This window comes from Xenopus tropicalis, chromosome 5, assembly GCF_000004195.4.
Source record: "Xenopus tropicalis strain Nigerian chromosome 5, UCB_Xtro_10.0, whole genome shotgun sequence".
Classification (NCBI taxonomy): domain Eukaryota; kingdom Metazoa; phylum Chordata; class Amphibia; order Anura; family Pipidae; genus Xenopus; species Xenopus tropicalis.
The window spans coordinates 138,190,086-138,204,223 of record NC_030681.2 but is presented as its reverse complement, the minus strand read 5'-3'; the positions used below and the strand labels follow the sequence as shown (position 1 = coordinate 138,204,223).

Here is a 14,138-nt window from a genome sequence, read left to right as displayed (position 1 = left end):
GGGTTTATTTAATGGTTAAATGATTCCCTTTTCTCTGTAATAATAAAACAGTACCTGTACTTGATCCCAACTAAGATATAATTACCCCTTATTGGGGGCAGAACAGCCCTATTGGGTTTAATTAATGTTTTATTGATTTTTTAGTAGACTTAAAGGAGAAGGAAAGGCAAAAATGTTAGGCACCCCCAAGTGACTTGAATCGCATACCTTTTACCCCGGGCTGGTGCCCCTGTTGGGAGAGAACAGCACCAGCCCGGGGTAGCTGCAGTGCTTCCTTTATCGCGTGCGCGCATGCGCGCGACAAACCTCCCTGTTCGAGGGCGACTATTCTCCCCGAAATGCCATACGCAGCAGCACAATTTCCCTGAAATCATGGAAGTTTACTCTCAGGGCAACTTCAGCAATTTCACTGAAATCGCGCCGCTGTGTATGCCATCCCACCGGCGATTTACATTTTCGCCGGTGGGATGGCATTTCGGGGAGATTAGTCGCCTGCGAACAGGGAGATTTGTCGCGGGCGACTAATCTCCCCGTGTGCCAGAGCCCTAATGGTGTATTTAGGGAATGTTGCGCAGGTGAATACAATAAGATTTGGCAAGCGTTGGAATGCACAGAGCCCTGACCTCAGCTGAACACTTGTGGGATAATCCCTCCAACATCACTGTCCAGACTCACAAATGCTCTTATGTGTGAATGGAAGCGAATCCCAGCAACAACGTTCCAATAGTAGAGGCTGTTATAGCAGCAACGGGAGGGACCAACTTCTTATTGATTTCTTGGTTCAGAAAAGAAACGTTGGACAGACAGATGTACAAATACCTTTTGCCATAAAGCGTTAATTGATCACTTGTAAATATGATTGAGCAGTTACGGATATAAAGGATTTGATATAGAACATTAGATTGTATTTAGATCATAGTAGAAAAAAAAGATTTATAAGATCCAATCTCTTATTTCTACCACAACATAAATAGGAAAAAAAAATGTAAATTGAATTTCAGCTTGAAAGGACCAAGCCGTTAGGTAACAAGCTAAACTCCAGCCTTCGCACACAGTACAAATATGAACTAAGACACTCATTAAAATTCTAGTTTGATCAAAGGTAACACATATTTGCTGAACTTGGGGAGGGAAAAAAGCTGTAAAAATCTTGCAGTTCTCTAATTATGGAAACATCTGATTAATGTAACTTCTGCAATGTACTGTAGATCTAATTAGGCCATAGTATAATTAAAGAATGAAATACATCCGGGTGTCATGGTAACATAATAGCAAAGGAGAAGCTTTACATTTATATTTGTGGAACCATAGTGGTTCACAATGTGTGTGTGTGTGTGTCTATACACACACAGAAGCCTCAGATAACCTTCAGAATTATAACTTCATAAATGTGACTTCAGATTTCTATGACCTGATCTGTGATCAGTTATATCCTTATAATACACACAAGCCATAAATAACAATTAAGGATAATCCTTATAATCTGTCCTTAGCAATGGCATTTGTGCCACATTACTTACATTATGTACTCTGTTAAAATATAGATATTAAAGTCACTTTGAAGTTCCTTGTGCCGTTATATTGTTATGGTACAGGTATGGGTTTATTTAATGGTTAAATGATTCCCTTTTCTCTGTAATAATAAAACAGTACCTGTACTTGATCCCAACTAATATATAATTACCCCTTATTGGGGACAGAACAGCCCTATTGGGTTTATTTCATGGTTAAATGATTCCCTTTTCTCTGTAATAATAAAACAGTACCTGTACTTGATCCCAACTAAGATATAATTACCCCTTATTGGGACAGAACAGCCCTATTGGGTTTATTTCATGGTTAAAGGATTCCCTTTTCTCTGTAATAATAAAACAGTACCTGTACTTGATCCCAACTAAGATATAATTACCCCTTATTGGTGGCAGAACAGCCCTATTGGGTTTATTTAATGGTTAAATGATTCCCTTTTCTCTGTAATAATAAAACAGTACCTGTACTTGATCCCAACTAAGATATAATTACCCCTTATTGGGGGAGAACAGCCCTATTGGGTTTATTTAATGGTTAAATGATTCCCTTTTCTCTGTAATAAAACAGTACCTGTACTTGATCCCAACTAAGATATAATTACCCCTTATTGGGGACAGAACAGCCCTATTGGGTTTATTTCATGGTTAAATGATTCCCTTTTCTCTGTAATAATAAAACAGTACCTGTACTTGATCCCAACTAAGATATAATTACCCCTTATTGGGGGCAGAACAGCCCTATTGGGTTTATTTAATGGTTAAATGATTCCCTTTTCTCTGTAATAAAACAGTACCTGTACTTGATCCCAACTAAGATATAATTACCCCTTATTGGGGGCAGAACAGCCCTATTGGGCTTATTTAATGGTTAAATGATTCCCTTTTCTCTGTAATAAAACAGTACCTGTACTTGATCCCAACTAAGATATAATTACCCCTTATTGGGGGCAGAACAGCCCTATTGGGTTTATTTCATGGTTAAATGGTTCCCTTTTCTCTGTAATAATAAAACAGTACCTGTACTTGATCCCAACTAAGATATAATTACCCCTTATTGGGGGCAGAACAGCCCTATTGGGCTTATTTAATGGTTAAATGATTCCCTTTTCTCTGTAATAAAACAGTACCTGTACTTGATCCCAACTAACTTATAATTAATCCTTATTGGGTGAAAAACAATCCTATTGGGTTTATTCAATTCTTAAATGATTTTTAACAGACTTAAAGAAGAGCTAAAGCTTAGCTAAAGAAGTAGGGCAGAAATGTTGTAGATTATGTTTTAGGTTTCTGTACCAGCCCAAGGTGACTACAACCCTTTAGCAGTAGAGATCTGTGCCTCCAAAGATGCCCCAGTAGCCCCCCCAACTTCTTTTCTGCTGCTTCCCTCCACATGCTCTGTGCTGCTGTCAGTTACTGAGCTTAGGGACCGACTCAAAATATACTGCATAAATAGAGTATAAAAGCGGATTAGTAATTCACTCAGATTCACATTACATGACAGATCTAAATCCAGGGCATTTGCATTAGAATTTCCTGTTACTAGTAGCATCTTATATGACAGACAACCCTCATTTTCTGCTTGATAACTTGCAACAACCCCTAAGCATTTCTATATATATTATTTTTAGGGTTTAGCTCTCCTTTAAGTTATGGAGATCCCGAGCACAACAGACATATATATTAGCTAGTTTCAAGAAAGGGTAGGATGACTTTTTAGCCACCCACCAATCACAATTACGGTTATTGTATTTAAAAAAAGGGATATAGTCTCAAGCTGCTGACTTGCAAGTACAGTGCCCGCAGCAGGGAAGTAATTTGGATTCTTTGTTCTTAAGGGATTGTATTCAGGAATATGACTAAGAATGGCATCATAAGTAGCAATCAACACGAAGGTGGACAAGAGGGTTTTAAGGTGTAGTAAAGGCCACAATGCACCACTTAGAACTAGAACTTAAAATAATTGCATGATCATTTTAATTGTGAAGCACGGTCCATCCTTCTAGCACTGTAATTTCACAAGGTGCAGCGGTAACAAAAATTGGCACGGGCAGGTAACAAATATACTGTATACTCCAATACTGAATGATGCTCACGACCCTTGCCATTAAAATCTACTGCTATGTTTGCTAAATGCATGTAAAGCCATAAAAATTTTACTTTTGGACGGTTTCTTTTGAAAATTAGGTAGTGGTTTCTCTCTATTCACATTACTGTGAAAATATTGCCCTCTAGTGGCCATCTGTGACCACATTTTTCTTCCTTGAAGTACAATACCAGGTTCCAGGACTGGCCAAACATTACCAGTGAATGATAACAATGACTAGCACCGCACTGCCTACTCCCAGCACCATCCCAAGCTGGTAACCCAAGGCACCCGGCCAATCATTACCACCATGGAAGTTATCCTTGAGCAATATGGTCAGACACTCTTTAGTAAGAAAAAGGGCAGGCAGCTGTAATTACTGATAATTGGAAATAGCAATGTGGCACCCACAATATTTCTATCTTGTGGTGCAATATTTTTACCTATACCCTATAGAAGGACAATGGCAAACAGCAGGGAGATTATGGTCACATATAGGTTCAGACAGGTCTTCAAGCATGGCAACTGCTGCTCTAATAAGCAAAGCACCTGCACTCGGCCTTACCCTTTCAGTGAATCTGGCACCCCCCTCTGCCCAAACAAATCAGCATACCCAAATTCAATTATATATTACATTTTTATTACAACATTTTATAATCAAAGATCTATCAAAACTACAAAAGGTGTTCCTGCTCATACCAAGCTATAGAGTATTCTGTGGAGGCACCACAGAGCAAGGTAGATTTTCTGACACTGACTTACCTGCTCTCTTTATAAGCAGGGCCAAGAACAAGCAACATTTGTTTTCAAAGTGAAGGCACACATACTTTACTATAGCATGCAGACTAGAACAGAGTAAAAAACCGGCAGCATTTATAAATGCCATGCACGTTTAAACACAAATATAAGAAACATTTAAAATTCGGCATTTAAAGTGAATTGCTTGTCTGTTGCCTTGGACATGACACCCATCTTCTGGTATTCGGCAACTTTCTTCTCAAAGAAATTAGTCTTTCCTTCCAAGGATATGTTCTCCATAAAATCAAATGGATTCTCACTCTTAAAAATCTGAAAAAAAAAAAAAAAAATTCTGTATTTGCCTTCCCACAAAACCAGAGGCAAAAGTAGTATAGACCACAACTTTGAAGCCCTTTATAGACTGCACACACTAGAAGGAATCTGAAACTACAAGGAAACATGGGAGCAAAGGTTATTTCTGGTTAGCCTGCCCAAGGGTGTTACACGGGTCATTTATTTCATTATTATTCATAAATTAGCTGCCCAGTATTGTACTACAGCCATGGTTTAAAGCTTTATGAGAAAGAAAGTCAATCTAACACATTCCTTTACACCCAAAATTGGTCAAGGTCTCATAGGGCCCAAAATAAAACCAGATATCCAAGGAGCACTCTTGTATAAATTCGATGGAGGCAGTGCCAAATGGTAAGACTATGTAGGTTTAAAAGGGACATAGTGTAAAAAATTTACTTATCTAAATATAGAAGGAATGTGCTTTAAAATTTCTCAAAAAACCCAGACTAGTCTCGCTCATCTGTTACACTTCCTGCTGCCTCCTTTCCCAGGGTGTTCCGGGGGGCCTGTGCACTGCACTGTAGGATACCAACCAACAGCTAGGCTGACCTGATAGGGAACTGAAGTCTTTGCTTGTGTGACTGCAGGGACAGTTAGGACATGCCCACCCCTCATCTGAATCATGGATAGGGACAAGAGGATCTATAGGGAGCTCCAATAAAGAGGCCATTTTTACAGATAGTGTTAATTTTTAGACCAAAGCGAAACCAGCACCCACCAGCAGGATTCTCTGGTATCAGTCCAACCCTGCTTAAGTGCAGAATAAGAAATGCTTTCCCCTTAAACAGCAAAGATTTCAGAGCACTGGCAGACCACAATGTAAAAGTTACCTTTTTAAAACCTAGCTCCAGCAGAAGACGATCTGCCACAAATTCAATATACTGCTTCATCAGTTTGCAGTTCATACCAATTAGCTCCACAGGCAAAGCTTCAGTCAAGAACTCCTAGAAGAATGGAGCAGAAAAATATAGTTACCTCCAAATTACTTTGAGATTTTATAGTAGCCGAACATTAATATAATGCAGAACAGAAAAAGGGGTTACCGTACTAAGTTAAGACATACCTGCTCAATCTTGACAGCATCAATGATAATTTCCCTGACACGCTGCTCAGAGGGTTTGTGTACGACATGTTTAAACAGAAGGCAAGCAAAGTCAGTGTGTAAACCCTATAAAAAAAACAAAATGTCAACCATCAGAAATAAAGAATTCACAAGGGAGCGGAGTAAGAATAAAAAAAGAAATAAAGCAATTACTTCATCTCTGCTGATAAGTTCATTAGAGAAAGTGAGTCCAGGCATCAGCCCCCGTTTCTTCAGCCAGAATATGGAAGCAAATGAACCGGAGAAAAAGATCCCTTCAACAGCAGCAAAGGCCACAATGCGCTCGCCTAGGAGGAAGAAAAACAAAACATTTGAATCCAATATATAGCAGTAAACACAGACACGATCACCTCTCATGTGTTCCAGTCACCAAGGATAAACAGGGGATGGAGGCGGAATAATTCAGCTTGGTACTCCGATTTGTCTTACAAAAAGGTGCTTCTCTGTCGCTTATCCAACGCAGGGCCCATTCTGCCTTCTTTTTCACACAGGGTAAGGTTTCTATTGCATTGAAGAGGAACTCCCTGTAAAGTTTGCACTCCATTAGTTTCAGGTATAAGGCGCATTAAGTTTAAAACAAGTACAGTACTCTATTCTATAGAACAAGGGTTTGAGTTTCTGCAGTCCAGAGTCCTCACTTTCGCCGTCACCCATTCTGCCACATGTTGTCTGAATTTATCTACTGCTATAAATAGGGATTGGGTGCAACATAAAAACAGGCTTACCTTTCCTTGGGATCTTTAATGTAGGTGTCGATAAGAAGGCTGTACATCTCAGAATGAATATTCTCCATTGCAATTTGGAAGCCATAAAAGCAGCGAGCCTCGGTTACTTGCACTTCCTGGCTGAAGCGCTCCACCTAAAGCATTGGGAGACAGCAATGAATCAAGGTGCTGGTATTAGTAAGTTTGGTGTATGTTGCGTGCAACAAGCACATGGGATTATGTAATGTAGTGCACAGCAAAAATGCACCATTAGATGCTCACGAGAATGGGCTTGAGACAAACCCTGAGATTCAAAGTACAGTTTGTGCTTATTAGGGTAAAAACTTTGATACAAAGCATAATTTAAGTTGTGTAAAAAGGAGATCCCTTTCTTGGCCAACAAAGATAAATCATAGTAAGGAACATTTCAGTTCCTTTTTTAAAGCGGATTACAAAGAAGCTATGTAGGCTCTAATATATTTATGTATTTTATATTTGGATTGCAAGTAGAGACACACAAATGGGGAGGTTTTAAATTGCCTTTGATAAGAGATTTTGGAGTCGTCCAGGTTGCGGCTGGGGCTATTACAATGTTTTCTTCCTGGTGTGCCAATCCACACTCACCAGCACACCCTGGCCTTTCCACTCTGTTCCACCTTGTGAGCAGTATTTGGAGAGACTTTGGCACTCTTTTCTTCCTGGTGTGGCCTTTTTATTGTTTATGGTAAACCAGTGACTAGTGGTCCTTTTTCTGCGGCTTTGTCCTGTTACTTCAATGTAAATACCTCCTGTTGGACACTTTTTTTTTAGGAAATTATGCCTCAAGGAATTCTTCTATGTCATTGCAGAATTCAGTTTTGCCAATTGCTTTTCTGTGGGGCCTTTTGTGAATAATGTTAGCGCCTCTCTTGCTGGAGTATAATCTATGTGTTTACCACAAATGTTTTTTTGTGCCTGTACAGAATTTATACTGCGTTGTGGAGACGTAGCCCTTGTAGTTTTTTCAGTACAATGCAAATCCAAACTTTACATCCTCAGTCTCCATTCCAGTAATTTGACCTTGAGAATGGTTGCAGTGTTACTTTTTTTTTTTTTATGTATAACACCTTGATTAGGTGTGGTTCTTCAGTCATTCTGGTGCAGTTGTTTAGCAAAGTGGGGTGCACCATACTGGGTTCTTTAGTGCAAGGCCTTTGGGTTTTTCCTTTTTGCATCTTTTGAGGAAAAAGATGCTGCTGTCCAGATGAGTCAGTTCCTTCAGTAAGGTCTCTTCACAAAAGGGTGGGAATACAAAAGGTATGCAATACTTTAGGCTGAAGCCACACAAGGATTCTCAGCCTGCAGATAAATTCAGACCAAGAATCTGCCCCTACACTTCAAAAATCTTTGTGCCTGCACCTGGAGCCACTGTATCATGTATGTAGTTTGGCACCAAATTCCGCTTAGTGTGTCTGCACCTAGGCCAATGCAATGTCTATTTTATTAATCCATAATTTGGGCACATCCTGATATAACAACGCAGAGAAATGTATAAACGTGGCTGCACTTACCAGATTCTCATTCACAATGCCATCACTTGCTGCAAAAAAGGCCAACACATAAGAAATGAAGTATCTTTCCTCAGGCTTTAGAGCTTCCCAGTGCGGAAGATCTTTAGAAAGATCCACCTACATGACAGACAAAAGCAACCACTGAACAGAGAGACAGAAAAGAGAATTATAGCAAGGAGCACATTGTCTAAGTATAGTTTCCATTGCGGAGTACATACAGGGACAGAAAAGTAAATTGAAATTCAGTATGTGCTGGACAATTACACATGCATTATTTTTCTTCACATAATAGTATGGGATCTGTTATCCAGAATGCTTGGGATCTGGGGTTCTGATTAAGGGACCTTTATATAATTGGGAAATTCAGTCTACTAAAAATCATTTAAATAAACCCAACAGTTGTTTTGGCACCAATTTGGATTAATGCAGCTATTCTGTCCCCACAGTGATCTCTAGAAGCTGGCCTGAACTCAGTCTAACATTTGCTGCACTGTGCATTCACAGAGCCCAGGGTAACAGCTTGGCAGTATGTATGTATAACTTAATTTATAAAGCGCCACAAGGGTACGCAGCACTGTACAGTCTTACAGAATACAAAATTACACACAGGGAGGACAAGTGATATAATGAATAAATACAATATATATATATATATATATATATATATATATATATATATATCCTGATGACGATCCTGTGGTGATCGAAACGCGTAGATGGTATGCTGAAATCACTGACCTGATTGATGCTGTAGCTGTGAGTGCTTTCTACTGTTGAGTTTGATGCATTATTTTTGTCAGCACCCAGCCTGTGCCCGATACTGGCGAGTGCAGATTCTTTACAAGACTATATATTATAAGTGCCATGTGGTATGAGACAGTAGAAAGGAGGTCCCATTCAGCATTCATTAGAATTGTACCTGGGCTGGGTATTTCAGTTGAGGCAGCCTGGTTATTTAAGAATTCTGCTGTTTTTTTTTTGTTTTTTTTAATTCAGCGACATCCCATTTCAACTGGCATAGATAACACCCTACCGTTGCCCATGCTTTCTATAGCCTTGACCAATATTTTACCTCATGCACTCAAAGAACCCACCACAGACCTTTCTTCCAAGCTCCCACAATCTCACCAAACAGCACGACATTCCCTTAAGAACAGGATTTATATACTTTGGGTTCAGGGTCACTAATGCAGTCCTCCCCTTTAGACTGCAGCTTAAGATATGCCATGGGACATTTCAAGGTTCATATCATCACTTCTTTTCTTCCCTCACCCAAAGCAAATCCCTGTGAAAATCCATTACGTCATCAAATGTGGGTGGGAGTTGATCAGGAACCAGGAAGGGCATGAACATATATTAAAATGCACAAGAAGAGTTGAACAGTCCCTTGTCTTTAATACACAAAAATCCATAATATAGTGCAACTAACTAGCGATGGGCAAAATAATTTCACGCATTGCCACGCATTGCTTCCTTTGACAAGGCATCAAAGGAATGATGCACACGTTAAAAAAAAAAACTATGCATGCATCAAAAGCTGACGCCCATGTCAAAGGAAGCGACACACAGCAAATTCTACTGTCGCCACACAAATCATTTCGCCCATCCCTACTACTATACAATCATTGCTGTAGGTAATACAAACACAACCACACTGGATTTTTTGGTCTTTTACCTCTTCTGCTGTCCAGAAAGAAGCCTCCGCCTTCTTGTACATCTGCCAAATATCATGATACTCAATAGGTAGGATCACAAAGCGCCCTGGGTTATCCCTGAGGAGAGGCTCATCCTGTATTCTAGGATCTTTTAAGCTTTGACAAACCTGTAGCAAATTAACAGTTATATATATGCCATTTCTCCAAGAGCCGATAAAGAGGGTCTATATTAAAAAAAATAAAATATTCCAGCCTTCCTCCACCAATTTATAAAAATATAAATAACATAATAGTTTTTATACTTAATTGCTCTGCATCTAATGAGGTTTGTCTCAGGCTTCTAAGCAAGGAGACTTATACAGCTTATCTTTCCAAAACAAATCAATGAAACTAATCACGTGTAAAATGAAAGTGCTTCAATCTTACTGTTCCGCATGGTTACAAAATAAAATACCAGGTACAGGTATAGGATCCCTTATGCGGAAAGTTCCGAATTACGGAAAGGCCATCTCCCATAGACTACATTATAAGCAAATAATTCTAATTTTTAAAAATGATTTCCTTTTTCCCTGTAATAATAAAACAGTACCTTGTACTTGATCCCAACTAAGATATAATTACCCCTTATTGGGGGCAGAACAGTACTATTGGTATTTTTTTTAATGTTTACATGATTTTTACCAGACTTAAGTTATGAAGATCCAAATTACAGAAAGATCCCTTATCCAGAAAACCCCAGGTCTTGAGCATTCTGGATAATAGGTCCCGTACCTGTATTGGATTTATTATCCGGAAAGCTTGGGACCTAGGATAAGGGATCTTTCCATAATTTGGATCACCATACCTGAAGACTGCTAAACATTGCCACCAATATGGATTCATGCAACCCTGGATTTCAGTTTGAGGCGCTCAGAAGCCACTCCATTCTCCACGCCCACCCACCCACGCTGGATAGTGGGCCTGTGCATCCTTCTCAGTCAGATACAGAGGACTGGGGAAAGAACAAGCTGAAGTTTTTTTTGCATATCCCATCCCCAGTGTTTCTTATCTGAAAACATTTCACTTGCGGCTGGGCAGCATGCCACCCCTAAATTTATGCCACCCTAGGCCCAGTGTGATAAAACTACTTTTTATGTACTCTGAGAAAAAATGTTATCTCTTCTGCTATAATGTAACTGTGGGGCAAATGATACAGCCTGTGTTTATGTCTGTTTAATGTTATGTGTAGCCAGCCTGAATTTCTGTTCTCCCAAGGTTAATTGACCCCTGCTGTGAGAACAAATAAAGCCAGGACCCTCTGTATTCCAATACACAAAGTTGGCCCCAAGACCCCCCTGTAAGGGCTGTGCTCTTTCTGGATCCTGCATACAGACTAAACTGGGCATGCTCACTAAATGGCACCTCATTGGCCCAGTGGTATCAACTGTAATTGGCCCCTCTGGAAGCTGCCTTTGGGTTGGCAGAAGAATCAAATACTGTTCTGCATTTACAACAGGGGCAGCTCCCTTTCTGGCTTACAAAGGAGGCTGCCAACAATTCCAATTTGTTAGTCTTTATTATACACATGGAAGATCACAGAGACTGCCCAGCTGTAACCATCACAGCTGTACCCGCAAGTACCCAGTGCCCAGCAGTAGCAGTGCTCAGCCCTAGCACCCCCCGCAGGCAGAACCACTAAGTGCAGGCTGGCTACCATAGGAACTCTGAGCAAACTGGCAATGCTGCAGCTACAATAAAGAGCCTCATTTTCTAAAGGTATTGTGTGTGTCCACATCCTTCACGCGACTCCGTGCCGGCACACCCGGCCTTGCCACAAATCTGGGCCTGTTAAGTTACCATCAAGTACAAGCTACTCTCTTATTACAGTGAAAGAGAATAATTTTAAAAATGTTTAATTATTTGCTTATAATGCTTTCTGGATAAGGGATCTGATAACTATATTTTCAAATAAAGCCCGTAGGCAGAAAGTAATCCAACAAGCTCTATACACTAAACATGTTGATAACAGTAACCCCTTTGTCTCACGATGAAGCAACAGCACAGAGAGGAAAGCCTAAGGGCTCTGGCACACGAGGAGATTTGTCGCCGGCGATTTTTAAAAGAGCGATTTGGCGACAAGACAAGCGACAAGACGCCAATGCTAAATCAATGGAAATCGCGTCAAAACATACGAGGCTACTTCAAATCGCCTGCTGTTTCAAATCGCACACAGACCCCTTTTCTGAGCGACTTGAGTAAACATGAGGGGGGGTAACGGTTGAGTGTACCATGGGTAGCAGATCGCCTGGAGCTCAACTCGCATGAAATCTCTGCGTGGGTATTGTCGTGGCGACTTGTCACCAAAGCGCCAGGGGGAAAAAACGCAGGCGACAAATCTCCTCGTGTGCCAGAGCCCTAAAGGATGAGGGAACTGGGATGGGGGCTTTTGCAGTAAGGGTACAGCTTAACCCACTGTACTGCTGAGCTCTTCTGCTTAGGATTTATTTTCCAATATGGCCATTGATGTAGCTGTATCATAGTGGATTCAGTAAGAGCATGGCCCTTGAGGGCTCATATGTAATGTGGGGGAGACATGATGAATAAGGTATCCAATAGCCACAATTCAGCATGAAAGCACATTGCCTTGTGGGGGGCCATGTTCACCCCATTATAGTTATGAGCGAATGGAGGAAGTGCACTGGAACATCCCGCTACAAACACGTGGTTTATAAACTCAGCAATATCGATCTCACCCATTGTTTGTGTGTTCCCCGGGAGGTCCTGCCCGAGTTGAAGCCGGGGGGCTGTAAGAAACAGAAAGAGACTAAGAGGCTGCTGTACCCGGCCATGTTTGCCCTCACTAGGAATACCCACCGTGTTCTCTTTATCCAGCAGCGCCATCCTCTTCATGGGGGACACATTATCCTTAAGAGGACTGAGCGCATTGCGCGGAGACAGCATGTTGTTTTCCCTTCAACCTATAGTACCTCAACCGCTAGAGAACCGGCCGGACTGACCGACAGTGAGGGGCAGCTGCAATTTATAGGTAGTCGAGGGAGAACCAATGAGGAGCCGAACAACCGCCGGGTGAGACACTCTGATTGGTAAAGATAATATCACCTGATAACTCAGGCTTGTGTTCCCGCTCTGCGCTCTAGAACCCGGGTTCCTGCCTGTTCCTATGAATGCACCTGTTTTTTTTTTTTTATTTTACTTTGAGGTTGGCCTGATTTGACTGGCATATCCATTGCTTACTATTGGCCCCAGACATTATTGCATATACTCTTACTTGTTGGTCATTTCATGTTGCCTCTGATAACATGGCCCCAAGCAGGGCAGCCATCAGAAATCATGGGGCCCCTCACTCAAAAAAATTTTCTGGGCCCCCCTCCCACCAGTACAAAGGGCTCACAGACATGAGACATTGGTAGCCAGCAGGGCCCCCCTAATGCATTTGTAGCCAGCAGGGCCCCCCTAATGCATTGGTAGCCAGCAGGGCCCCCCTAGTATATTGGTAGCCAGCAGTGCCCCCCCCTAGTACATTGGTAGCCAGCTGTGCCCCCCCCAGTACATTTGTAGCCAGCTGTGCCCCCCCTAGTACATTGGTAGCCAGCTGTGCCCCCCCCTAGTACATTGGTAGCCAGCTGTGCCCCCCCCTAGTATATTGGTAGCCAGCAGTGCCCCCCCCTAGTACATTGGTAGCCAGCTGTGCCCCCCCAGTACATTTGTAGCCAGCTGTGCCCCCCCTAGTACATTGGTAGCCAGCTGTGCCCCCCCCTAGTACATTGGTAGCCAGCTGTGCCCCCCCCAGTATATTTGTAGCCAGCTGTGCCCTCCCCAGTACATTTGTAGCCAGCAGTGCCCCCCCTAGTACATTGGTAGCCAGCTGTGCCCCCCCTAGTACATTTGTAGCCAGCTGTGCCCTCCCCAGTACATTTGTAGCCAGCAGTGCCCCCCCTAGTACATTTGTAGCCAGCAGTGCCCCCCCTAGTACATTGGTAGCCAGCTGTGCCCCCCCCTAGTACATTTGTAGCCAGCTGTGCCCTCCCCAGTACATTTGTAGCCAGCAGTGCCCCCCCTAGTACATTTGTAGCCAGCAGTGCCCCCCCTAGTACATTGGTAGCCAGCTGTGCCCCCCCAGTACATTTGTAGCCAGCAGGGCCCCCCCTAGTATATTGGTAGCCAGCAGTGCCCCCCCCTAGTACATTGGTAGCCAGCTGTGCCCCCCCCAGTACATTTGTAGCCAGCTGTGCCCCCCCCCCCCCCCAGTACATTTGTAGCCAGCTTTGCCCCCCCAGTACATTGGTAGCCAGTGTCTTGTTCAGCTCCTCCGGCGTCTTACGCGGCGACATCCTTCCTGGATGACACCTCTGCACTTCTGAGTGCCGAAAGAAGACAGGCCCTTTTATAAGGTTGCGCCCCGTGCATGTACGCACGGGGCGCG

The 14,138-nt window shown here is 42.2% G+C and overlaps 1 protein-coding gene across 2 annotated transcripts; it reads right to left on the bottom strand.

Annotated features, from left to right (window-relative positions):
• Positions 1–4,230: 4,230 nt before the first annotated feature.
• Positions 4,231–12,757, bottom strand: rrm2.1 (ribonucleotide reductase M2, gene 1). 2 transcript variants are annotated; one of them, NM_203717.1, is given in 10 exon segments: positions 4,231–4,680; positions 5,535–5,648; positions 5,768–5,872; positions 5,960–6,093; positions 6,236–6,330; positions 6,532–6,665; positions 8,061–8,177; positions 9,736–9,882; positions 12,448–12,498; positions 12,569–12,757. In NM_203717.1, coding segments are annotated over 10 exon segments (1,137 nt in total). In that variant the 5' UTR covers positions 12,656–12,757; the 3' UTR covers positions 4,231–4,527.
• Between the last annotated feature and the right edge of the window lie 1,381 nt (positions 12,758–14,138).